The sequence below is a fragment of the Aquarana catesbeiana genome, linkage group LG05, assembly GCF_042186555.1.
Source record: "Aquarana catesbeiana isolate 2022-GZ linkage group LG05, ASM4218655v1, whole genome shotgun sequence".
In the NCBI taxonomy this organism is placed as follows: domain Eukaryota; kingdom Metazoa; phylum Chordata; class Amphibia; order Anura; family Ranidae; genus Aquarana; species Aquarana catesbeiana.
In genome coordinates this window covers 29,720,832-29,748,174 of record NC_133328.1, presented here as the reverse complement: position 1 = coordinate 29,748,174, position 27,343 = coordinate 29,720,832, and the positions used below count along the sequence as shown (strand labels likewise).

Here is a 27,343-nt window from a genome sequence, read left to right as displayed (position 1 = left end):
TATTTGGGGCCTCTATGCCCAAACCAGCAATGACTGCTTTAGACTGTGAGACTAAGAGCAGATGTTAATATTATCAGCTCAAAGCAACCTAAAACTGGGGTCTCGTCTTTCTGTTAAGTATGTCTCCCCCATTGTGTGCCTCCTATGTGTGCATTCCCATTGTTAATTGAGTCACCTAGTGTTTCTGTCTGTCTGATCATATCTTGGAGATATGATTATTGTGACCACTGTACCTTGTTATTGAACTATTGTAGGATGTTTATGCTTATGATAATGTGTAAAGTACTTTCTATGCAGGGTAAGGCTTGGTGTAGAACAGTCTGGGTGGGCCACGGAGTCACCTAGGTGACTAGATGTTTAATTAGCTTAATGTTTATGTTGGCTGTTCCTTAGCTGTCAACACTAAGTTGTTTCAGGTGTAGCTAGCTGTAGCTTCTGGGTGCAAGTAATTACATTTTTTCTATTTCTTTACATAGGAACTGGTGAAGCAAATCTAAATTCAGAAGATGCTCATGCTACAATCTCTGTTTTCACTACTATATACACCACTTGGAAGGTCACACATTAAAATTGCTCAAAACTGAACCAATTTCACTAAAGACGCCTACAGAAAATACTGGGCATCTCATACAGAGATTATGTTATAAACAAAGAAAATTATGTGTAGCAATAACTCACGGTGGAGCTGCTGGTTTAAGCGGGCTGTTACCGTCACCTTCTTTACAACTATTTCAGCGGAACCGGGTCTAGGGTCCCGTTGAGTTTACCATATACACTGTAGGCATCGGACACTTGAGTATCTTTTCCAATGCTTAAATAAACGTAAATTGAAGGAAGTAGCAGGAAAGAGGTAGAAGGAAAGTTGCAGGGAAGCTCAAATACCTTTTCTTAATGTTCTTAGTGTAGCATTAGGGATTGAAACTTGTAGCTGAATATACTCTCTCTGTAGAGTTGAATCTTTGCCCGCCTGGATAGGTTTCTCTCACTAACCTAGCAGCCAGTACGTAGCACTAACAAAAGTCTCTGCCACAGACTTGTTTGAAACAAAACCCGGACGATCCTCTGCCACAGGATGTATTGGTTCTCGATGAACAACGAACACAGCACCAGGACCTTTAAGACAACCCGGCAGTGCTATGCGGTAAGATTACTTTAGGATACGTCCTCCAACTGAGTCACCAGGCCCCTCTCCAGACCAGCACTCTGCATGATCCTTCCATGACGGGTCCTCCCCTGGGATCTTCTCAGTTGTCCAGCTTCTTCACACAGGATAGACAGCTCAGGACCATTCCTCTGCCGCTGTAGTAGGCCCCAGACAAGCCTCTGGGCCCACCCACACGCCGCAGTGCCGTGGGCCTCCCGTTTGGAGGACCACGAGGTAGTACTCTTAGCGCATAGCTGTCGGCCAGGAGGGCCAACAGGTGGACGGAAAAAAAACCCCTGAAACATGGTGTCTGTCCCATAAATACCCTCTCCCAGAATGCAACTCGGAGGACCACCTCCACCGAGTTATCTCCGGGACAGAGGAGCACTCATACACTTCAACGTGTTGCCTTTCCAACACAGGCCCATAGTAACAACGACACCCACAGGCACAGTTTGAAATTACATGCAACTCAGCCGAGCTGGAACAGAGGCAAATCTGACTATGTATTAACAGATAACCCACTAAATTTACCTATCAGCAGTAGATTAAAAATCTACCAGCGCTACATATGAAATGCAGATGCTAGAAGATATTGTCACCATTTGGAGGCTAGGACTGGCTGGACATAAATCGGGCACCCACCTGATCACATACCCAAAATTGCAATGCACTGGACACCACCACCAAAAAGAAAGTGGAAACAAGGAGGACTGTCCATAACCTGTGGGTCTACCATCAAATCTATCCCATGGAGGTCCCATGGGATAAAACTGAATCTACCACAGATGACAGAATTTAATGGAGAGCACTTATAGCTCAATGAGCCCAATTTAGCAGGAGGAACTAATTGTAAGTAAGCAAGTAACGCCTTTGTTTTTAAGATTAAAAAATTTTTGCCCCTGCTTCCCTTAAAACCAAATAAAACTAATATAAAAATTTAAAAAAAGTAAAATAAAATTGACCAAAGACATAGCTTCCCTTGGAAAGTCCTAGGGAACATTTGTAATAACACAAATTGGGTTTGCATGCAATTTTAGGCCAGAGGGAAATTTCCAGAGACAAATCTTAAAAAACAGCACCTGCCCCAGAAATCCAAGGCAAGGTATAGCTACAGTATGTAATTACACATGACAATACCTGCTTGTAGTTTCCCCAGTGAATCGTAGGCTGCATGCTGAGGTTCGTCCTTGAAATTGCGGAACTTTATCAATTCAACTGAGGCAACCTTCCCGCTGGGTTTTAAATCAAAGACTTCACAGTGACCAGGAGGGAATGGGTCTACTTTTGGGCATGAGGTCATAGAGTGCTTCAAGTTAATAAGACCTAAGATGAAGAAAATGTGTTATATATTCAAATTTTGGGGAAAACAACAGCACATAGTTTATAATAAGAAATGGTGAGAAAAACTTGCGCTAATGAGCAAAACGTGATAAAAAATAAATTCACAAAGATGCAGCTGCAAAAAAAACTCCAAATATCCATGAAGTAATAAGCATATAAATAAAAATTTGTGCGCTAGCAATAATATAATTGGGAAAATGCCTAGGAGACACAATTTATATATGAATCCCAGCAAAAATAATAATAACAGGTGCATGAAATCCTCTCTCAAAGATCCGAGAAAATATTTGAATATTCTGAAAATAAAATATAAATAATCACACATCCAAAAAACACCTATAATCAGTCCATGAATAGGTTAAGCAAAATAAAGTAGAAAGAAAGAAAAAAGTCCGTTTGGTCTATCTCATCACAAAATCAGGAAAATAGTAAGCTGTAAAGAATATTTCCGAATACACATTGATTGCAGAAAAGGAGTAATGGATGTACCCTTACCCCAATCGTTGGACCTCCTCTAGGTGGGTTTGACTGAGCGTTTGGACTCTCCCACTCCTGAGTCTTCCCTCTGATGTTGGAGCAGTTGGATCGGCCGGATCAGATTGGAGTCGGTGGTGCACGCTGACAGGACCCGGACATCAACATTCCATCTGTCCCCGCAGAGGGTTATATCTGCAAGCCCATACGACCTTGCCATAGAGGAGGTCCAACGATTGGGGTAAGGGTACATCCATTACTCCTTTTCTGCAATCAATGTGTATTCGGAAATATTCTTTACAGCTTACTATTTTCCTGATTTTGTGATGAAATACACCAAACGGACTTTTTTCTTTCTTTCTACTTTATTTTGCTTAACCTATTCATGGACTGATTATAGGTGTTTTTTGGATGTGTGATTATTTATATTTTATTTTCAGAATATTCAAATATTTTCTCGGATCTTTGAGAGAGGATTTCATGCACCTGTTATTATTATTTTTGCTGGGATTCATATATAAATTGTGTCTCCTAGGCATTTTCCCAATTATATTATTGCTAGCGCACAAATTTTTATTTACATAGTTTATAATAACCTTTGTAAATATGAAAACTTATAAGCTTTTGCTAAAAAAAAAAAAAGATGTCGAGCACCAATTTAGGTCAAGCACAGATTGCACACATATTTAAATAAGTCCGTGTCCATGTCCACCTGCCCCATGACAACCACACTTTTTTTTTTGATCACAGGATCAGGAAGTGAGAGTAAATCTCCCCAATGGAGTCACAATCAGAAAAAATATTTCACAATTATAACTCCCTGCATTAAACAAAACATAAAAAAAAAAACACTTCCTCTTGGATTCAGGTCTCAACATCTTTTTATGATTACCTTTAGCTTCAGAGCAAACTCCCAGAAATCCATCATCGGTGAGAAGTTTGAAGAGCGGTCTAACACCATAGGAGTCCCGACCCAGATAGACCTTTCTATTGGCTGTATCCAGCAGAATAAACGCAAAGACTCCATCCAATAAGGCTGCAGTTTGCTCGATTCCGTGTTTATTGTAAAGATGGAGGATTACCTCTCCGTCCACCAGGGTCTGATACTCGAATCCAAAATGTTTTCCCACCTGCCGGAAGAAACCCAGTGAGATTAGTATAAAAAGATTAGCATAAAAGTTATTTGTAGAGTGCATTCTCCATCAATGATACTACATAATGCAGAATTAGTAGTAGCAATCAGGGGTGGCTCCAGACAATTTTTTTGGGGGGTGCTGTGAGAAAAAGTGGTGGAGCTAATGCAGAGCACGCAGTGCATCACAGTCTTGTGGGTGTGGCCAGAAGTGGGTGTGGCCAAAGGTAGGCATGACTAAAAATTGGGTGTTTCTTCACAGCCCTTTCCCTTTATATGGACAAAATAGTGCCTTTGGCCACACAGAATTGATTGTTGGAGTAAAACAAGCCCAAATGGGAATAACAATGATAACCCCCAGCAAGTGTCAAGGTCAGCAATAGCTCCCCAGTAAGTATAATGGCCAGATAATCTCCAGTACATGTCAGGGCCAGCCATTAACAACCAGCAAAACATAATTACTAACCCCCGGCACAGAAAAAAAATGAACCACAAGCATGGCACAATAAACCTCCAATATTGCACAATAATTAGCCCCTTAGCATGGCAGAACAATTAAATCCCAGCATGGCACAATAATGTAGCACAGCAATAAACCCCCTCGGAATATGCATTAATAACTACCAGAACTACACAATTAACCCCCCCCCCCCACTGTACAATAATTAACCTCCAGGATAATAGCAGTCAGTGAGCCCTCTTTATTGTAAAACTTACAACAAAGAATATAAAGTGAAGAGGTCAGCACTATATGTGGTCACCATAAGTGCCCAGATTAGGAGCGACACCCTAGGATGCCCAGAGCAGGAATGACCCCTAAGATCACAGTGCCCATATAGATCAGGCTTGCTCCTTAGAATGCCCAGAAGAGGAGTGCCCCTCAGAGTACCCAGAGCAGCAGAATGTCCTCTTCAAATGCCCAGAGCAAAAGTATCCCATCAGAGTTCCTAGAGCAGGAGTGACCCCTTAGATCAGTGCCCATGTAGACCATGCTTCCCTCTTAAAAGTGCCACAATTAGGAGTGCCCCTTTAGAGCTTTCCCCATAGACTGTCAAGATTAGAGTGCCCAGAGCAGGAGTGACCCCCTCAGAGTTCCCAGAGCAGGAGAGTGACCCACTAAGTGTACCCAGAGCAAGAGAGTGACCCCCTCAGAGTGCCCAGAGCAGGAGAGTGACCCAATCAGAGTGTCCAGTGTAGGAGAGTGACCCTGTAAGTGTACCCAGAGCAGGAGAGTGACCCCCTAAGTGTACCCAGAGCAGGAGAGTGACCCCCTAAGTGTACCCAGAGCAGGAGAGTGACCCCCTAAGTGTACCCAGAGCAGGAGAGTGACCCCCTCAGTGTACCCAGAGCAGGAGAGTGACCCCCTAAGTGTACCCAGAGCAGGAGGGTGACCCCCTAAATGTACCCAGAGCAGGAGAGTGACCCCATAAGTGTACCCAGAGCAGGAGAGTGACCCCCTAAGTGTACCCAGAGCAGGAGAGTGACCCCCTAAGTGTACCCAGAGCAGGAGAGTGACCCCATCAAATTACACAGAGCAGGAGAGTGACCCCCTAAATGTGCCCAGAGCAGGAGAGTGACCCCCTCAGAGTGCATACAGCAGGAGAGAGACCCCCTCAGAGTGCATACAGCAGGAGAGTGACCCCCTCAGAGTGCCCAGAGCAGGAGAGTGACCCCCTCAGAGTGCCCAGAGCAGGAGAGTGACCCTCTCAGAGTGCCCAGAGCAGGAAAGTGATCCCCTCAGAGTGCCCAGAGCAGGAGAGTGACCCCCTAAGTGTACCCAGAGCAGGAGAGTGACCCCATCAAAGTACCCAGAGCAGGAGAGTGACCCCCTAAATGTACCCAGAGCAGGAGAGTGACCCCCTAAGTGTGCCCAGAGCAGGAGGGTGACCCCCTAAATGTACCCAGAGCAGGAGAGTGACCCCCTAAGTGTACCCAGAGCAGGAGAGTGACCCCATAAGTGTACCCAGAGCAGGAGAGTGACCCCCTAAGTGTACCCAGAGCAAGAGAGTGACCCCCTAAGTGTACCCAGAGCAGGAGAGTGACCCCATCAAATTACCCAGAGCAGGAGAGTGACCCCCTAAATGTGCCCAGAGCAAGAGAGTGACCCCCTCAGAGTGCATACAGCAGGAGAGTGACCCCCTCAGAGTGCCCAGAGCAGGAGAGTGACCCCCTCAGAGTGCCCAGAGCAGGAGAGTGACCCCATCAAAGTACCCAGAGCAGGAGAGTGACCCCAGAGCAGGAGAGTGACCCCCTAAGTGTGTCCAGAGCAGGAGAGTGACACCCTCAGAGTGCACAGAGCAGGAGAGTCACCTCCTCAGAGTGCCTAGAACAGGAAAGTGACCCCTTAAGTGTGCCCAGAGCAGGAGAGTGACCCCCTCAGAATGCCCAGAGCAGGAGAGTGACCCCCTCAGAGTGCCCAGAGCAGAAGAGTGACCCCCTAAGTGTACCCAGAGCAGGAGAGTGACCCCCTAAATTTACCCAGAGCAGGAGACTGACACCATAAGTGTACCCAGAGCAGGAGAGTGACCCCCTAAGTGTACCCAGTCAAGAGAGTGACCCCCTAAGTGTACCCAGAGCAAGAGAGTGACCTCCTAAGTGTACCCAGAGCAAGAGAGTGACCCCCTAAGTGTTCCCAGAGAAGGAGAGTGACCCCCTCACAGTGCCTAGAGCAGGAGAGTGACCCCCTAAGTGTGTCAACAGCAGGAGAGTGACCCCCTCAGAGTGCGCAGAGCAGGAGAGTGACCCCCTAAGTGTACCCAGAGCAGGAGAGTGACCCCCCAAGTGTACCCAGAGCAGGAGAGTGACCCCCCAAGTGTACCCAGAGCAGGAGAGTGACCCCCTAAATGTACCCAGAGCAGGAGAGTGACCCCTTAAGTGTACCCAGAGCAGGAGAGTGACCCCCTAAATGTACCCAGAGCAGGAGAGTGACCCCCTAAATGTACCCAGAGCAGGAGAGTGACCCCCTAAATGTACCCAGAGCAAGAGAGTGACCCCCTAAGTGTGCGCAGAGCAGGAGAGTGACCCCCGCAGAGTGCCCAGAGCAGGAGAGTGACCCCCTAAGTGTACCCAGAGCAAGAGAGTGACCCCCCTGAGTGCCTAGAGCAGGAGAGTGGCCCCCTAAGTGTGCCCAGAGCAGGAGAATGACCCCCTAAGTGTACCCAGAGCAGGAGAGTGACCCCCTCAGAGTGCCCAGAGCAGGATAGTGACCCCCTAAGTGTACCCAGAGCAGGAGAGTGACCCCCTAAGTGTACCCAGAGCAAGAGAGTGACCCCCTAAGTGTACCCAGAGCAGGAGAGTGACCCCTTAAGTGTACCCAGAGCAGGAGAGTGACCCCCTAAATGTACCCAGAGCATGAGAGTGACCCCTTAAGTGTGCGCAGAGCAGGAGAGTGACCCCCTAAGTGTACCCAGAGCAGGAGAGTGACCCCCTAAGTGTACCCAGAGCAGGAGAGTGACCCCCTAAGTGTACCCAGAGCAGGAGAGTGACCCCCTAAGTGTACCCAGAGCAGGAGAGTGACCCCCTAAGTGTACCCAGAGCAAGAGAGTGACCCCCCTGAGTGCCTAGAGCAGGAGAGTGACCCCCTAAGTGTGCCCAGAGCAGGAGAGTGACCCCCTAAGCGTACCCAGAGCAGGAGAGTGACACCCTAAGTGTACCCACAGCAGGAGAGTGACCCCATCAAAGTACCCAGAGCAGGAGAATGACCCCCTAAGTGTACCCAGAGCAGGAGAGTGACCCCCTCAGAGTGCCCAGAGCAGGAGAGTAACCCCCAAAGTGTACCCAGAGCAAGAGAGTGACCCACTCAGAGTGCCTAGAGCAGGTGAGTGACCCCCTAAATGTACCCAGAGCAGGAGAGTGACCCCCTAAATGTACCCAGAGCAGGAGAGTGACCCCCTAAATGTACCCAGAGCAAGAGAGTGACCCCCTCAGAGTGCCTAGAGCAGGAGAGTGACCCCCTAAATGTACCCAGAGCAGGAGAGTGACACCCTAAGTGTACCCAGAGCAGGAGAGTGACACCCTAAGTGTACCCAGAGCAGGAGAGTGACCCACTAAGTGTGCCCAGAGCAGGAGAGTGACCCCCTCAGAGTGCCCAGAGCAGGAGAGTGACCCCCTAAGTTTGCCCAGAGCAGGAGAGTGACCCCCTTTAGAGTGCATACAGCAGGAGCGTGACCCCCTAAATGTACCCAGAGCAGGAGAGTGACCCCCTAAAGGTACCCAGAGCAGGAGAGTGACACCCTAAGTGTACCCAGAGCAGGAGAGTGACCCACTAAGTGTGCCCAGAGCAGGAGAGTGACCCCCTCAGAGTGCCCAGAGCAGGAGAGTGACCCCCTAAGTGTGCCCAGAGCAGGAGAGTGACCCCCTCAGAGTGCCCAGAGCAGGAGAGTGACCCCCTAAGTGTGCCCAGAGCAGGAGAGTGACCCCCTCAGAGTGCCCAGAGCAGGAGAGTGACCCCCTAAGTTTGCCCAGAGCAGGAGAGTGACCCCCTTTAGAGTGCATACAGCAGGAGCGTGACCCCCTAAATGTACCCAGAGCAGGAGAGTGACCCCCTAAGCGTACCCAGAGCAGGAGAGTGACACCCTAAGCGTACCCAGAGCAGGAGAGTGACCCCCTCAGAGTGCTCAGAGCAGGAGAGTGACTCCCTAAGTGTGCCTACAGCAGGAGAGTGACCCGCTCAGAATGCCCAGAGCATGAGAGTGACCCCCTAAGTGTGCCCAGAGCAGGAGAGTGACCCCCTCAGAGTGACTAGAGCAGGGGAGTGACCCCCTAAGTGTACCCAGAGCAGGAGAGTGACCCCCTAAGTGTGCCCAGAGCAGGAGAGTGACCCCTTAAGTGTGCCCAGAGCAGGAGAGTGACCCCTTAAGTGTGCCCAGAGCAAGAGAGTAACCCCCTCAGAGTGCTTAGAGCAGGAGAGTGACCCCATCAAAGTACCCAGAGCAGGAGAATGACCCCCTAAGTGTACCCAGAGCAGGAGAGTGACCCCCTCAGAGTGCCCAGAGCAGGAGAGTGACCCCCTAAGTGTACCCAGAGCAGGAGAGTGACCCCATAACAGTACCCAGAGCATAAAGGTTGACCCCCTAAATGTACCCAGAGCAGGAGAGTAACCCCCTAAGTGTGCCCAGAGCAGGAGAGTGACCCCCTCAGAGTGCCCACAGCAGGAGAGTGACCCCATCAAAGTACCCAGAGCAGGAGAATGGCCCCCCGAAGTGTATCCAGAGCAGGAGAATGGCCCCCCGAAGTGTACCCAAAGCAAGAGAGTGACCCCCTCAGAGTGCCCAGAGCAAGAGAGTGACCCCCTCAGAGTGCCCAGAGCAAGAGAGTGACCACCTCAGAGTGCCCAGAGCAAGAGAGTGACCCCCTCAGAGTGCCTAGAGCAGGAGAGTGACCCCCTCAGAGTGCCCAGAGCAGGAGAATGACCCCCTAAATGTACCCAGAGCAGGAGAGTGACCCCCTAAATGTACCCAGAGCAGGAGAATGACCCCCTAAATGTACCCAGAGCAGGAGAGTGACCCCCTAAATGTACCCAGAGCAGGAGAGTGACCCCCTAAATGTACCCAGAGCAAGAGAGTGACCCCCTAAATGTACCCAGAGCAGGAGAGTGACCCCCTAAATGTACCCAGAGCAGGAGAGTGACCCCCTAAGCGTACCCAGAGCAGGAGAGTGACCCCCTAAGCATACCCAGAGCAGGAGAGTGACCCCCTAAGCATACCCAGAGCAGGAGAGTGACCCCCTAAGCGTACCCAGAGCAGGAGAGTGACCCCCTAAGCGTACCCAGAGCAGGAGAGTGACCCCCTAAGCGTACCCAGAGCAGGAGAGTGACCCCCTCAGAGTGCTCAGAGCAGGAGAGTGACCCCCTAAGTGTGCCTACAGCAGGAGAGTGACCCCCTCAGAATGCCTACAGCAGGAGAGTGACCCCCTCAGAATGCCCAGAGCAGCAGAGTGACCCCCTAAGTGTACCCAGAGCAAGAGAGTGACCCCCTCAGAATGCCTAGAGCAGGGGAGTGACCCACTAAGTGTGCCCAGAGCAGGAGAGTGACCCCCTAAGTGTGCCCAGAGCAGGAGAGTGACCCCCTAAGTGTGCCCAGAGCAAGAGAGTGACCCCCTAAGTGTACCCAGAGCAAGAGAGTGACTCCCTCAGAGTGCCTAGAGCAGGGGAGTGACCCACTAAGTGTGCCCAGAGCAGGAGAGTGACCCCCTAAGTGTGCCCAGAGTAGGAGAGTGACCCCCTAAGTGTGCCCAGAGCAAGAGAGTGACCCCCTAAGTGTGCCCAGAGCAAGAGAGTGACCCCCTAAGTGTGCCCAGAGCAGGAGAGTGACCCCCTCAGAGTGACTAGAGCAGGGGAGTGACTCCCTAAGTGTACCCAGAGCAGGACAGTGACCCCATCAAAGTACACAGAGCAGGAGAGTGACCCCCTAAATGTACCCAGAGCAGGAGAGTGACCCCCTAAGCGTACCCAGAGCAGGAGAGTGACCCCCTAAGCGTACCCAGAGCAGGAGAGTGACCCCCTAAGCGTACCCAGAGCAGGAGAGTGACCCCCTAAGCGTACCCAGAGCAGGAGAGTGACCCCCTCAGAGTGCTCAGAGCAGGAGAGTGACCCCCTAAGCGTACCCAGAGCAGGAGAGTGACCCCCTAAGTGTACCCAGAGCAAGATAGTGAACCCCTAAGTGTACCCAGAGCAAGAGAGTGACCCCCTCAGAGTGCCTAGAGCAGGAGAGTGACCCCCTAAGTGTACCCAGTGCAGGACAGTGACCCCATAAAAGTACCCAGAGCATGAGAGTGACCCCCTAAATGTACCCAGAGCAGGAGAGTGACCCCATAAGTGTACCCAGAGCAAGAGAGTGACCCCCTAAGTGTACCCAGAGCAAGAGAGTGACCCCCTAAGTGTACCCAGAGCAAGAGAGTGACCCCCTAAGTGTACCCAGAGCAAGAGAGTGACCCCCTAAGTGTACCCAGAGCAAGAGAGTGACCCCCTAAGTGTGCCCAGAGCAGGAGAGTAACCTCCTCAGAGTGCCCAGAGCAGGAGAGTGACCCCCTCAGAGTGCCCAGAGCAGGAGAGTGACCCCCTAAGTGTACCCAGAGCAAGAGAGTGACCCCCTAAGTGTACCCAGAGCAAGAGAGTGACCCCCTAAGTGTACCCAGAGCAGGAGAGTGACCCATCAAAGTACCCAGAGCAGGTGAGTGATCCCCTAAATGTACCCAGAGCAGGAGAGTGACCCCCTCAGAGTGCCCAGAGCAAGAGAGTGACCCCATAAGTGTGCCCAGAGCAGGAGAGTGACCCCCTCACAGTGCCCAGAGCAGGAGAGTGACACCCTCACAGTGCCCAGAGCAGGAGAGTGACCCCCTAAGTGTACACAGAGCAGGAGAGTGACCCCATCAAAGTACCCAGAGCAGGAGAGTGACCCCCTAAGTGTACCCAGAGCAGGAGTGTGACCTCCTCAGAATGCCCAGAGCAGGAGAGTGACCCCCTAAGTGTACCCAGAGCAGGAGAGTGTCCCCATCAAAGTACCCAGAGCAGGCGAGTGACCCCCTAAGCGTACACAGAGCAGGAGAGTGACACCCTAAGTGTACCCAGAGCAGGAGATTGACCTCCTCAGAGTGCCCAGAGCAGGAGAGTGGCCCCCTAAGTGTACCCAGAGCAGGAGAGTGACCCCCTCAGAGTGCCCAGAGCAGGAGAGTGACCCCCTAAGAGTGCCCAGAGCAGGAGAGTGACCCCCTCAGAGTGCATACAGCAGGAGAGTGACCCCCTCAGAATGCCCAGAGCAAGAGAGTGACCCCCTAAGTGTACCCAGAGCAGGAGAGTGACCCCCTAAGTGTGCCCAGAGCAGGAGAGTGACCCCCTCACAGTGCCCAGAGCAGGAGAGTGACCCCATCAAAGTACCCAGAGCAGGAGAGTGACCCCCTAAGTTTACCCAGAGTAGGAGAGTGACCCCCTCAGAGTGCCCAGAGCAGGAGAGTGACCCCCTAAATGTACAGAGCAGGAGAGTGACCCCCTAAATGTACCCATAGCAGGAGAGTGACCCCCTAAATGTACCCAGAGCAGGAGAGTGACCTCCTAAATGTACCCATAGCAGGAGAGTGACCCCCTAAATGTACCCAGAGCAGGAGAGTGACCCCCTAAATGTACCCAGAGCAGGAGAGTGACCCCCTAAATGTACCCAGAGCAGGAGAGTGACCTCCTAAATGTACCCATAGCAGGAGAGTGACCCCCTAAATGTACCCAGAGCAGGAGAGTGACCCCCTAAATGTACCCAGAGCAGGAGAGTGACCCCCTAAATGTACCCAGAGCAGGAGAGTGACCCCCTAAGCGTACCCAGAGCAGGAGAGTGACCCCCTAAGCATACCCAGAGCAGGAGAGTGACCCCCTAAGTGTACCCAGAGCAGGAGAGTGACCCCCTAAGTGTACCCAGAGCAGGAGAGTGACCCCCTAAGTGTACCCAGAGCAGGAGAGTGACCCCCTAAGTGTTCCCAGAGCAGGAGAGTGACCCCCTAAGTGTACCCAGAGCAAGAGAGTGACCCCATCAAAGTACCCAGTGCAGGAGAATGATCCCTTAAGTGTACCCAGAGCCGGAGAGTGACCCCCTCAGAATGCCCAGAGCAGGAGAGTGACCCCCTAAGTGTACCCAGAGCAAGAGAGTGACCCCCTAAGTGTACCCAGAGCAAGAGAGTGACCCCCTAAGTGTACCCAGAGCAGGAGAGTGACCCCCTCAGAGTGCATACAGCAGGAGAGTGACCCCCTCAGAATGCCCAGAGCAGGAGAGTGACCCCCTAAGTCAGGCATGTCCAAAGTCTGGCTCGCGGGCCGTCCAGTTTTGAACGGCCCGCCTGGTTATCTAAACCAGCCTTTCATAGCCAGTGTGCCGCGGGGTCAGGGCTGTCAGATGAGCCCGATCCTCTGCCAAATTGTACATCGGCACTGTGAGAAGATCCGTCAGCCTCAAAAGTGAAAGTAAAGTGCAGAGGAGTGTGCTGTGCTCTCTGCTTCCCCCTACAGCGCAGTACCCGACTGAATGAGGAATTTGGAAAGGTACAGTACTGTGATTGAAGCTAGATTCGTTTTAAAAGGGCTTTATTCATGTGTCTGTGCATGTGTGTCTGTATGTGTGTGTGTGTGTGCATGTGTCTGTATGTATGTCTGTGTGTGTGCATGTCTCTGTATGTGTGTGTGTGCATGTGTCTGTATGTGTGTGTGTGTGTGTGTGTGTGCATGTGTCTGTATGTGTGTGTGTGTGTGTGTGCGCATGTGTCTGTATGTATGTCTGTGTGTGTGCATGTCTCTGTATGTGTGTGTGTGTGTGTGCGCATGTGTCTGTATGTGTGTGTGTGTGCGCATGTGTCTGTATGTGTGTGTGTGCATGTGTCTGTATGTGTGTGTGTGCATGTGTCCGTATGTGTCTGTATGTGTGTGTGTGTGCGCATGTGTCTGTATGTGTGTGTGTGCATGTGTCTGTATGTGTGTGTGTGCATGTGTCTGTATGTGTGTGTGTGCATGTGTCTGTATGTGTGTGTGTGTGTGTGTGCATGTGTCTGTATGTGTGTGTGCATGTGTCTGTATGTGTGTGCATGTCTCTGTATGTGTGTGTGCATGTGTCTGTATGTGTGTGTGTGTGCATGTGTCTGTATGTGTGTGTGTGCATGTGTCTGTATGTGTGTGTGTGTGTATGTGTCTGTATGTGTGTGTGTGCATGTGTCTGTATGTGTGTGTGTGTGCATGTGTCTGTATGTGTGTGTGTGCATGTGTCTGTATGTGTGTGTGTGTGCATGTGTCTGTATGTGTGTGTGTGTGTGCATGTGTCTGTATGTGTGTGTGTGCATGTGTCTGTATGTGTGTGCATGTGTCTGTGTGTGTGTGCATGTGTCTGTGTGTGTGCATGTGTCTGTATGTGTGTGTGTGTGTGTGCATGTGTCTGTATGTGTGTGTGTGTGTGTGTGCATGTGTCTGTGTGTGTGCATGTGTCTGTATGTGTGTGTGTGTGTGTGTGTGCATGTGTCTGTATGTGTGTGTGTGTGTGTGTGTGTGCATGTGTCTGTGTGTGTGCATGTGTCTGTATGTGTGTGTGTGTGTGTGTGCATGTGTCTGTATGTGTGTGTGTGTGTGTGTGTGCATGTGTCTGTATGTGTGTGTGTGTGCATGTGTCTGTATGTATGTGCATGTGTCTGTATGTGTGTGTGCGTGTGCATGTGCGTCTGTATGAATGTATATGCATGTGCATGTGTCTGTATGTATGTGTATGCATGTGTCTGTATGTGTGTGTATGTGTCTGCATGTATGCGTGTATGTTACTTTTAATCCTCCCCCCCCCCCATTTCCTGTACCATCAGAACTGCTTTTGTAGGGCTTGTTTGTGATAGCAGCCAGGACTGCTGCTCCTCTGAAAAGCAATCCATGCACAGATCGCTTTTCAGAGGCATATGACAGGCGGTAAAGGGGCATTATGTTGCCTCCTCACCACCTGTAAATGCAGCATCACTATACCGCAACCGTGCAATGCACACAGTTGCGGGATAGTTGCAGTGCAGCCCCATTCAGCCTGGGTATACCTCCAGCTGCAGCCACAGCATGTGTACACCCCCAGCTGCTCCCTCTGCAGCTAAAGGGGGAGAAGTTGGGGGTGGTAAAAACAGCTTAATCATGTGGTTTTACTGCCCCTCCAACCTGACATGTGAACAAGCCCTTGGTTCACATCTGTGTGGCTGCGTGCTACCTGTAGGGCAGCCCATTCATTTCAATGGGCTTCCCTACCCACAAAAATGCAGGTAAAGAAGTCCCCGACCTTTTTTTTTTTTGAATTGCACTGAGAATTAACGGTACCCCTAAAGAGCAGAGCATTCGCCTGTGTGTCGGGAACGAGCGCGACAAAGGCAAAAGAATTCTTGTTGGGCAGTGTATTGGTGCTCGAACAAACACACTTAGACCGAATTTTAATGGTTCAAAGAATGTCAGGCAAAATGGTCAGCCCTCACACATGTTCACTTCATCAAATCTGGCCCTCTTTGAAAAAAGTTTGGACACCCCTGCCCTAAGTGTACCCAGACCAGGAGAGTGACCCCATAAGTGTGCCCAGAGCAGGAGAGTGACCCCCCTGAGTGCCTAGAGCAGGAAAGTGACCCCCTAAGTGTGCCCAGAGCAGGGGACTGACCCCCTAAGTGTGCCCAGAGCAGGGGAGTGACCCCCTAAGTGTGCCCAGAGCAGGAGAGTGACCCCCTCAGTGTGCCCAGAGCAGGAGAGTGACCCCCTCAGAGTGCCCAGAGCAGGAGAGTGACCCCCTCAGAGTGCCCAGAGCAGGAGAGTGACCCCCTCAGAGTGCCCAGAGCAGGAGAGTGACCCCCTCAGAGTGCCCAGAGCAGGAGAGTGACCCCCTCAGAGTGCCCAGAGCAGGAGAGTGACCCCCTCAGAGTACCCAGAGCAGGAGAGTGATCCCCTAAATGTACCCAGAGCAGGAGAGTGACCCCCTAAATGTACCCAGAGCAGGAGAATGACCCCCTAAATGTACCCAGAGCAGGAGAGTGACCCCCTAAGTGTACCCAGAGCAGGAGAGTGACCCCCTAAGTGTACCCAGAGCAGGAGAGTGACCCCCTAAGTGTACCCAGAGCAGGAGAGTGACCCCATCAAAGTACCCTGAGCAGGAGAGTGACCCCCTAAGTGTACCCAGAGCAGGAGAGTGACCCTCTAAGTGTACCCAGAGCAGGAGAGTGACCCCCTAAGTGTACCCAGAGCAGGAGAGTGACCCCCTAAGTGTACCCAGAGCAGGAGAGTGACCCCCTAAGTGTACCCAGAGCAGGAGAGTGACCCCATCAAAGTACCCTGAGCAGGAGAGTGACCCCCTAAGTGTACCCAGAGCAGGAGAGTGACCCTCTAAGTGTACCCAGAGCAGGAGAGTGACCCCCTAAGTGTACCCAGAGCAAGAGAGTGACCCCATCAAAGTACCCAGAGCAGGAGAGTGACCCCCTAAATGTACCCAGAGCAAGAGAGTGACCCCCTCAGAATGCCCAGAGCAGGAGAGTGACCCCCTCCATCTCTCCCTACAATGTATCCCCATCCCTGCCCAACATCATCCATCCCTCTCCAGGATTCTGGCGGGGATGGGGATGCATTGTAGAGAGGGATGGATGATGTTGGGCAGGGATGGGGATACATTGTGGAAAGAGATGCGGATATATTTATTTTTGAGGTGGGGAGGTGAAATCGAGGTCGGTGAAAAGAGTTCCCACACTTTTTTCCCCAGGACTTGACCCCTGGGTATGCCCCTAGATCAGTGCCTGCCACCACCATAGAGGAGATTAATAGTCCCCCCCCCCCCCCCAGACCTCCCTTGTCTCAGCTCAGGTGCTCCATAAGGAACAGGCACTGCCTGGTGTGGGGAGGGGCTGGCACTGCCTGGTGTGGGGAGGGGCTGGCACTGCCTGGTGTGGGGAGGGTTGGCACAGCTTACTGACAGAAAAACAATCCTAATCCTTCCTCCATTGATTAGGACTAGAGTAACACTGCCTGTCCTTATCCCCTCCCAGCTCAGTAGCTCCATAATAAGGATCAGGGCCAGACAGGTGATAATGTGATGGTGAGGGGGCGGGAGCACTCTACTTACATTTCAAGAAGAATTCCTCCTTCCTCTGGGGCTGGGATAGGAACCTTCCCTCTTGTCCTGATCTTGGCTCAGCCCACAGCAGCTCCAGTGTGCCTGGTGGTGACGAGGAGGAGGGGTGGGCGTGGCTTCCATGGAGAGAGAGAGAGAGAGAGAGAGAGAGAGAGAGAGAGAGAGAGAGAGAGAGAGAGAGAGAGAGAGAGAGAGAGAGAGAGAGAGAGAGAGAGAGAGAGAGAGAGAGACTAATTCCTTCCTCCACGGCTCGGCTGAGAGCTTCCCCTTCCTTTCCGTAGTGTGGCTGGCAAGTACAGAGGCGCCACATGTCCCAGCGCTTTCAAAACCAGGCGTCATTGTACAGTACTATGATCAATCCGCCACTAATGATGCCGGGACTCACTGAAGATTAGCGGCTTATGCGGCCAGAGCTGCAGTATCCCTCCTCTATATGAAAGAGTCCCCAGACTTTTTTTCTCACACAGAGCACACAGGTAAAAATTTATTTAAAAGAATTCCGTGACATATATTGGAAATTCAAGTGTAGATTTTGGGGGTGCTTAAACAATTTTTGAGGGTGTTTTAGCACACCCAAGCACCCACCTGGCGCCGCCCCTGGTAGCAATGATCGTAGTATCTTCTACTTCATTTTTAATTTGTAGGTTTATCTGAGTATTCTTATAAGGGTGTGAAAAAAAAAAGTTTGAAAATATAAACCTTAAGTCGCCATGCCGTTATATCCACCTACAACCTCCGCCTTGTCCTGTATCCCCTTTTCGTTCACAGCGAAGGTCCAGGGCTGGACCGGGACAAAAATTTGGCCCTGGACTTCCTCATGACTGGCCCACTTTAATTTTGAGTGTCCCCAACAGCATCCCCCTTACATCAGAGTGTCCCCAACAGCACCCTCCTTACATCAGAGTGTCCCCAACAGCGTCCCCCTTCATCAGTGTGTCCCCAACAGCGTCCCCCTTCCATCAGAGTGTCCCCAACAGCGTCCCCCTTCCATCAGAGTGTCCCCAACAGCGTCCCCCTTCCATCAGAGTGTCCCCAACAGCGCCCCCCTTACATCAGAGTGTCCCCAACAGCGCCCCCCTTACATCAGTGTGTCCCCAACAGAGTCCCCCTTACATCAGAGTGTCCCCAACAGCGTCCCCCTTACATCAGTGTGTCCCCAACAGAGTCCCCCTTACATCAGTGTGTCCCCAACAGAGTCCCCCTTACATCAGAGTGTCCCCAACAGCGTCCCCCTTACATCAGTGTGTCCCCAACAGAGTCCCCCTTACATCAGTGTGTCCCCAACAGAGTCCCCCTTACATCAGAGTGTCCCCAACAGCGTCCCCCTTACATCAGAGTGTCCCCAACAGCGTCCCCCTTACATCAGAGTGTCCCCAACAGAGTCCCCCTTACATCAGAGTGTCCCCAACAGAGTCCCCCTTACATCAGAGTGTCCCCAACAGCGCCCCCCTTACATCAGAGTGTCCCCAACAGCGCCCCCCTTACATCAGAGTGTCCCCAACAGCGCCCCCCTTACATCAGTGTGTCCCCAACAGAGTCCCCCTTACATCAGAGTGTCCCAATCAGCAGCTCCCTTCACAGAGAATCCCCACCAGCAGCCCACTTCACATCAGAGTCCCCACCAGCAGCCCACTTCACATCAGAGTCCCCACCAGCAGCCCACTTCACATCAGAGTCTCCACCAGCAGCCCACTTCACATCACAGTCCCCATCAGAGAGCCTCCATCAGAGAGCCCCCATCAGCAGCCCTTCCCTCTCCTCCCCCTCCCACATGTACTCACCGTTTTGAAGGCAGCTTCTCGTTCCTCTCTCCAGTCATGTGATAACAAGTGATAGGGGAGAGAGGAAGGAAAGTCTGCCGTTGGTCTATCTCCCCCTGCAGGCTGGAGGGAGCATAACGCCTAATGTAAGGAAGCTTCTCCTCCTGACAGGAGTGTAATTGCGATCACTCACTGTCAGAGGAGCAGCTCCAGGACTGCACCTGACTGGCCCACTGAGACATCAGCCCTCCGGGAATCTCCCGGTAGTCCCTATGGCCAGTACAGGCCTGCGAAGGTCCCGTCAGGGGTGAACGGAAACGGGATTGTTCATAAGACGGTATGGCTAAGTTTGAAAATATAGAGTATACAGGAGCCTGGGAAGAAATAGAAATCAGTACTTGCTTTTACGTATTACATTGCACTGCCGTAACACATTCCATGGTTATTGGATCGAGGCCGGCTACCTGTGTGAATATAAATGTTGAGGTATGTTCCTGGCACTCAATGGAACTGAAGAAGTGGCTTGGATACACTGTAGAACATCTACAACATTACAGGAAAATGTCCGGTTCAATGTGACCAACTACTACTAACTCTACTATGACCTGGATGAATGGAAAAATTCAGAGAAATATTGGCAATTGTCTTACCATGACACTGAAGTGGGAATATAAGAAAACAGCAAGAAAACTTGCGGAGTCCAGGAACCAGTCAGCCACTGACATCTTTGGCCAGTTGGCTTTCAGGTACCGATCTTCACCCATTTTCAATGGCCAGGCCGAGATGACGATTCATCCCGGCATTGCTGAAAATGTACACTGAGCTGCACAGACATAGTATGCCTCTTCTGCATTCAAAATCCTGTCTGTTTGCCTTTTTTTTTTTTACTTAAAGTGGAGTTCCACCCACTTTTACAACTCTTCAGCATCCCTCACTAAACTGTGCACTGTAAACTAATTGGATATTTTTTTTTTCTAGCACCTACTGTATATCTGGTGTATTCATTTTTCACTTCCTCCGCCCTGGCCGCGGCCCATCGCATCATTTCCTGTTTGCAATGCCTTCTGGGAAGGGGCAGCAACTTCCTCTGAAACTGCCGTTGCTATGGAAACCTGACCTGAAACCTATTACACTGCTTGTGCTGCACTGAGCATGTGCGAGATCTGCAAGGATGAGATCCAGGAAGAAATACAGTCTGGCTTCAGATGCCCACACTTAAGATGGCCACGGCCTGCTGTAAGTTTATAAAATAACAAACTACTGCTATAAACTAACAAAACAGACCTTAGTTTTCAGACTAACTTTACTAGAATACATTAAGCTTGTGTATTATAGGGGTATTTTTATTTAAAAAGTATAATTTCGTCCGGAACACCACTTTAAAGTCCTACTTTAAAGCGGAGGTCTGCCCACCCCTGCAAAAATTAAAAGCCAGCAGCTACTTTTAATAATAGGACACTTACCTGTCCTGGAGTCCAGGGATGTCGGCACCGCAGCTCATGTTTCCATCAGCTGTTGGGTGCTGCCGCCGTCATTGCCAGTAAGGGAACCAGGCAGTAAAGCATTACAGCTTTGCGCCAGGTCCCTACTGCGCTTGCACGAGGCACCGATGTGCTCTCCTACTGGCCCAGCAGAGGGGGAAGGTGGAGGGAGGAGGAGGGAGCCGAGCTGCTGACGGAATTCCGCAGGCCGGTTTCCCAGAAGGGGAGGTATCCGTTCTCACCCCACCCCCCGAAAGGTGCCAAATGTGGCTCCGGAGGGGAGGAGGAGACAAATGAGCAGAAGTTCCACTTTTGGGTGGAACTCCACTTTAACCACTTAAAGACCAGCTGCCGCAGGTTGGCTCTCCTGGGCGAATCGCCATCATGGTACTTTGGCCGCTTTAAGACCACCAGGGGGCCCGTGGCGCGACGCCGGAGCCAATGTGTGTGCCCGGCGGCCGTGATATCTGCCTGCCACCCACGATCGCTCCTGAGAGAGACAAAAAGCATCTGTCAATGTAAACAGAAAGATCCCTGTTCTGTCAGGGGAGGATAGACAGATCGTCTGTTCCTAGTAATTAGGAACAGCGATCTCTCTCTACTCCCTGTCAGTACACTCCCCCCCAGTTAGAAACAGCTCCCTAAGGGAACACTTAACCCCTTGATCGCCCCCTAGTGTTAACTCCTTTCCTGCCAGTGACATTTATACAGTAATCAGTGGCTACTTTTAGCTCTGATTGCTGTATAAATGTCAGTGGTCCCAAAAAGTGTCAAAAGTGTCCGATTTGTCCGCTGCACTGTCACATACTAGTAAGAAAAGAAAAATTATAATAAAAATGCCATAAATCTATCCACTATTTTGAAGACGCTATATTGTTTGCGCTAGCCCATCAATATACACTTATTGCCATTTTTTTTACCAAAAATATGTAGAAGAATACATATCGGCCTAAACTGATGAAGAATTTTTTTTTTAACTTTTTTTGTGGAAATTTTTTATAGCAAAAAGTAAAAAATATTGTAATAATGTTTTTCTTTTCAAAATTGTTGGCCTTTTTTTGTTTATAGCGCAAAAAAAAAAAAAGGAGGTGATCACAAATACCACCAAAAGAAAGCTCTATTTGTAGGGAAAAAAAGGACATACATTTTGTTTGGGTACAACATCACACGACCGCGCAATTGTCAGTTAAAGCGACACAGTGCCATATTGCAATAATGGCCTGGTCATTAAGGAGGCAAATCCTTCCGGTCCTTAAGTGGTGTTAACTTCCGAGGTTGATATCATAGACTTACCCCAGCAGCTTGTGTTTGAGTTCCACAGTGAAAGGTCATAGGGCCGATATGATTTGACTCAATGACTCAAAAATAACTGTTAAATGAGCGGGTGAGACAGACTCACTCCACCATTGATGATTTCAGACAGAAAGCAGCTGGAACTAGAAAATGCATTTCCTGGGGAAAATGCGTGGGAATGCTGAATAACTAAATTGCTAAAATGGCCGCCATCAAAACTGCCCCATCATACTGCCATCAAAACTGCCCCATCAGAATTGCCCCATCAAAATTGTCCCCATATTGCCCCATCAGAATTGCTCCATCAAAATTGTCCCATCATATTGCCACCATCAGAATTGCCCCATCAAAACTGCCCCATCATATTGCCACCATCAAAACTGCCCCATCAAAACTGCCCCATCAGAATTGCCCCATCAAAACTGCCCCGTCATATTGCCACCATCAAAACTGCCCCATCAGAATTGCCCCATCACAACTGCCCCCATCATATTGCCACCATCAAAACTGCCCCCATCAAAACCGCCCCATCATATTGCCACCTTTAAAACTGCTCCATAAAAATTGTCCCCATCAAAACTGCCCCATCATATTGCCACCATCAAAACTGCCCCATCAGAATTGCCCCATCAAAACTGCCCCATCATATTGCCACCATCAAAACTGCCCCATCATAATTACCCCATCAAAACTGCCCCATCATATTCCTCTATTATAAATCAGTACATGGTGTGTCTGTCCCCTCCCCCCGGGCTCTGTAATCAGAGCTGAGATGCTCCAGCCACCTCCCCCCCTGTGTATAACAGAAGCTTTGGTAACCATGGCAACAAAACAAACACAGTACACTCTGATTAATGGCTAAAATTTCCTGAAATGACCTCTAAACAAAAAGCTTTTTCTCAAAAACTGTAAAAGATATCAAACTGAAAAGATATAGCCAGATAGCTGAATATTTTGTGAACATTTTAAAGTTTGTTTGGTGTCTCTAGGTGAAAGTATGAAGGAGCTGAAACTTTTGGGAGCGTAAGAAGAATTTAAGGATTTCAAGCATGCTCCCATTGACTTTAATGTTAAAAAAAAAGTGTTAAAAAGCTTAATATTTTAAAAAGTATAAATGGTAGAAAAAAAATTTAAAAAGAGCACACATCAGCTAAAAGAGACAAACATTTTAATAGTTGAATGGTTTTAATAGCTGAAAGTATGCAGAAGTTACGCAGAACCAAAAAACGTACGGAATAATAAGAAGAAAAAGAAAAAGAAATAAAATCGAATAACAATAGTGGGACTGCTAAAGCAGTCCCACTAATTAAATAGAATTTGGTGTCAAAACTACCTGCTGAGAGTCTGAAAAGAGCTGTTGAATTTTTAGAACAAGCTCAGCTAGCCCAAAACACTAATGCCGCGTACACACGATCGGACTTCTCGTCGGAAAAAGGTATGATGGCTTTTCAGACGGGATTCCGCTCAAGTTTGCCTTGCATACACACGGTCACGCAAAAGTTCGCTGAAATTATGACCGCCAAGAACGCGGTGACGTGCAACACTACGACGAGCCGAGAAAATGAAGTTCAATGCTTCCGAGCATGCGTCGAATTGTTTCCGAGCATGCGTAGGAATTTTGCGCGTCGGAATTGCCACAGACGATCGCATTTTCGGATAGGAACTTTTCCAGACCAAAAAATTAAGAATATGCTCTCAATCTTTTGCTGGCTGGAATTCGGCCAACAAAAGTCCGATGGAGCGTACACACGGTCACATTTTCCGATGAAAAGCTCTCATCGGTCTTTTGCGGGCCGAAATTCCGATCGTGTGTACGCGGCATAAGGGTAAGAAAAGGATAGATCAAAAAGTCTGTCATCTTGGTACTAGGGACCAGTGGCGTAGGGTGGGTTGTCAGCACCTGGGGCAAGGCAAGTAATTTGCGCCCCCTAACCTGCAGACTTTTAGTTATCCCTGAGTCCCTTCAAATACAATAGTACTGACCTACCTGATTCCTATACTGACCACTACACTGAGAACTACACTGTCCACTACACTGACCACTATACTGTCCACTACACTGTCCACTATATTACACTATACTGTCCACTATACTACACTACACTGTCCACTATACTACACTACACTGTCCACTATACTACACTACACTGTCCACTATACTACACTACACTGTCCACTATACTACACTACACTGTCCACTATACTACACTATACTGACCACCATACTACACTGTCCACTATACTACACTACACTGTCCACTATACTACACTATACTGACCACTATACTACACTATACTGACCACCATACTACACTGTCCACTATACTACACTATACTGACCACAATACTACATTGACCACTATACTACACTGTCCACTATACTACACTACACTGTCCACTATACTACACTATACTGACCACCATACTACACTGTCCACTATACTACACTATACTGACCACAATACTACATTGACCACTATACTACACTGTCCACCATACTACACTACACTACACTGACCACTATACTACACTGTCCACCATACTACACTACACTACACTGACCACTATACTACACTGACCTCCATACTAAACTACACTATACTAACCACTATACTATACTGCACTAACCACTATACTACACTGTCTGTTATACTACATAGTCCACTACACTACACTGTCCACCATACTACATTATACTGACCACCATACTACACTGTCCACTATACTACACTGACCACTATACTACATTACACTGTCCACTATACTACACTGACCACTATACTGACCACTATACTACACAATACTGACCACTATACTACACTGTCCACTATACTACACTACACTGACCTCCATACTAAACTACACTATACTGACCACTATACTACACTACACTGACCTCCACACTATACTACACTGTCCACTACACTATACTGACCACTACACTAACCACCATACTAACCACTATACTACACTACACTGACCTCAATACTAAACTACACTATACTGACCACTATGCTAACCACTATACTATACTACACTAACCACTATACTGTCCACTATACTGACCACCATACTACACTGTCCACTATACTGTCCACTACACTTCCCCCCATACTGACCACTACACTACACTGACCTCCATACTAAACTACACTATACTAACCACTATACTGACCACTATACTACACTACACTGTCCTGCCTACAGTCTCTCTCTCGCCCCCCCCCCGGCCAGTAACAAGACTCTTACTCACCTTCTTATCCTGGCTGCATCAATCCGGAGGAGAAGACAGCGGCGGCTCACATTCTTCTCTCCCCTGCGCTCTGCTTGCTTTCATGTTCAGTGTCCAGCGCCCTGTGATTGGGCGTATGGGGGGTCATGTGCGGAGGCGGGACTTCAAGAGCGATCAAGGACAGGCCAGCCCTACGCCTCACATGACCCCCATACGCCCAATCACAGGGCGCCGGACACTTAACATGGTGGCCGGAGCACGGGGGACACAGGAATTAGAAATTAGGAGAAGGCAGCCAGTGACACATACTGGCACCCCCCTAAATGTCGCGCCCGGGGCCACGGCACCCCCTGCACCCCCACGCTACGCCACTTCTAGGGACCAGCAATAACAACTGAAGCGTGAGCTAGCGTCCCCCTCCCCTTACACTCTGAAGGCAGTGGACCCTTCGGTAGCTTGGAGGGCTAGCATTTTCCCCTCAGGGCTGTATCCTTGACATTTTGTGAGACATGAAAAATTTGGATACCACCAATGGACAAAGGTTGACAAAGTTATAACCTTTTAAGCTAGACCAGCACTCTGATAGACAAGGTATATAATAATAGATCAGGGGTCTCCAAACTTTCCAAACAAAAGGTAGTTTACTGTCCATCAGGATTTAGGGGGACCAGACTGTGGCCAGTGGGAGTAGAACATGCTCCAACATCAGTGCCCCATCATTGGTTTTAATCTGAGGAAAAGTGCCCCATTGTTATCAGTGAGGTGAATAGTGCCCCATTGATAGTGTCAGTTGGTGGTGGAATAGTGTCTCAGGAGCCAGATAAGGGGAAGCAAAGGGCCACATCCGGCCACTAGGCCGCAGTTTGGAGACCATTGTATTTGACCAGGGGTCTCCAAACTGCGGCCCGAGGGCCAGATGTGGCTCTTTGCTAGCCTTTATCTGGCCCTTGGGGCTCTATTCCCCCCAATGATATGAGGAACTATTCCTCCCACTGACTCCAGCAATGGGGCACTATTTCTTCCACTGATACCGATAATGGGGCACTACTCCTACTAATACCAATAATGGGGCACTAACTCTGACTGATACCATTAATGGGGCACTAACTCATACTAATACCAATAATGAGGCACTACTCCTCCTACTGACCACCAACCCTGAGGCCATATTTATGCTCACTGATGCTGAGCCCAGGACATTTCCTACCCCAGTGTAGGGATAGTAGACTGGCCCTTTGTTTGAAAAGTTTGGAGACCCCTGTATTAGAACATCAAACAATGGGGAAAATCAAAACATACCAAATATATTCATCTCAAATGTATCTGGAGTGCCAGAAAAAAAAGGGTTTTTAACAAACATCACATCCTTGTGTCCTTCAAACCCATCAATACAATGAGACAGAAGCTTATACATTCAAAAGACCCAACACAACACAAGTGAAGTAACTATACAGTTTTAGTAAATCAACCCCCATCTGTCTTCCACATACTGTATAATGCCATTTTAGCTCCTGGCAATTTGTCATTCGTTTAAAACTTCAGCCATGTAAACCAATGGATGGAATTATGCAACAAGAACAGGTTGGTTCCACAACATTCTCACCTCCCATCCTATTCTTGGACAATCTATATCTATCTTGACACATTCCATGGAGACTGAAGGTGATCGTATGGTTTCTTGTGTGAATATAAATGTTGGGGTATGTTCCAGACACTTGCAAAAACAGAAAACATGGCTTGGATAAAGATAGATAGAGAGATAGAGAGATAGAGAGATAGAGAGATAGAGAGAGAGAGAGAGAGAGATATATATAGATATCTCCCCAACCTTTTTGGGACCAGTTTTGTGGCAGACAACTTTTCCAGGGACTGGGGGGGGGTGGACTGGATATTCACAGAGTCTGTCCTTAGCCCCCCTTCACACCACAACCCCCCTTTACAGTGTTCCCAGTCCCCTTTTACATCACAGTTTCCCCTTTTTAAGCAGTCCCACAGTGTCCTCCATTCCCTTTCACATCACAGCCCCCCTTTACATTACAGTGCCCCTTTACAGTTCAGTCCCCTTTTCATTAATGTAACAGGGGCTGCGCTGTAAAGGAGCATGGTGATGTAACGGGGGCTACACTGGAAAGGGGCATGTTGATGTAACGGGGCTGCACTGTAAAGGGGCACTGTGATGTAAAGGGGGACTGAACCGTAAAGATGGTACTGTGATATAAAGGGGTCTGCACTTTAAAGGGGCACTGTATTGATTGCAGTGCAGTCCACTTCATATCACAGTGTTCCTTGCAATCACAGCCCCCCTGTAAAAGTGCCCCTTGCAGTCATGCCCCCCTTTCCTCTCTCACTGCCCCATCACAGTGCCCGATTTCAGTCTCTGCCTTCCCAGCACAGTCCTGCCTGTGGCAGGGTAGAGGAAGTTTTCAGCCGTGTGTCTTCTGCTGGGTCACCCCCCGCCACCGATATCAACCTGTAAGCAGGGCAGGGGGGCGGGAGGAGCTGCAGATCGGGAGGGAGGGCGGGAGCTGCCAAAACGTATCATGTTAACCGCTTGTTAATATGAAAGACTCCCGCTCTCCAGAGCGAATCTCCAGCTCCTCCCACCCTGGGAGAGAACACACGGGCTCAGTGACACAGCCGTACAGCAGGAGATGAGCAGAAGCTGTGGTCTGTCCTTTTTGGGACCGCGGTCACCACTTATCTCCCACTGCGTGGCCCAGCCTTTTAACAGGCCGTAGACTGGTACCGGTCCATGGCCCGAGGGTTGGGGACCGATAGATAGATAGATAGATAGATAGATAGATAGATAGATAGATAGATAGATAGACAACACTCAGGGTTTGGAGGCACATGGGTAAGTTTAACCCACCATTTGTATATCAAGCTAAGCTAAATA

At 49.5% G+C, this 27,343-nt stretch overlaps 1 protein-coding gene across 3 annotated transcripts in view; it reads right to left on the bottom strand.

The window, feature by feature from the left end:
- ASNS (asparagine synthetase (glutamine-hydrolyzing)) overlaps positions 1 to 27,343 on the bottom strand; it is a 105,021-nt gene that overhangs the window by 45,502 nt on the left and 32,176 nt on the right. For all 3 annotated transcript variants that reach the window (XM_073629555.1, XM_073629556.1, XM_073629557.1), the window contains exons 3-4: positions 3,855 to 4,092; positions 2,285 to 2,470 (exon numbers count right to left, since the gene is read on the bottom strand). In XM_073629555.1, the coding sequence (XP_073485656.1) occupies positions 2,285 to 2,470; positions 3,855 to 4,092 (424 nt within the window). The remainder of the gene's footprint in view (positions 1 to 2,284; positions 2,471 to 3,854; positions 4,093 to 27,343) is intronic.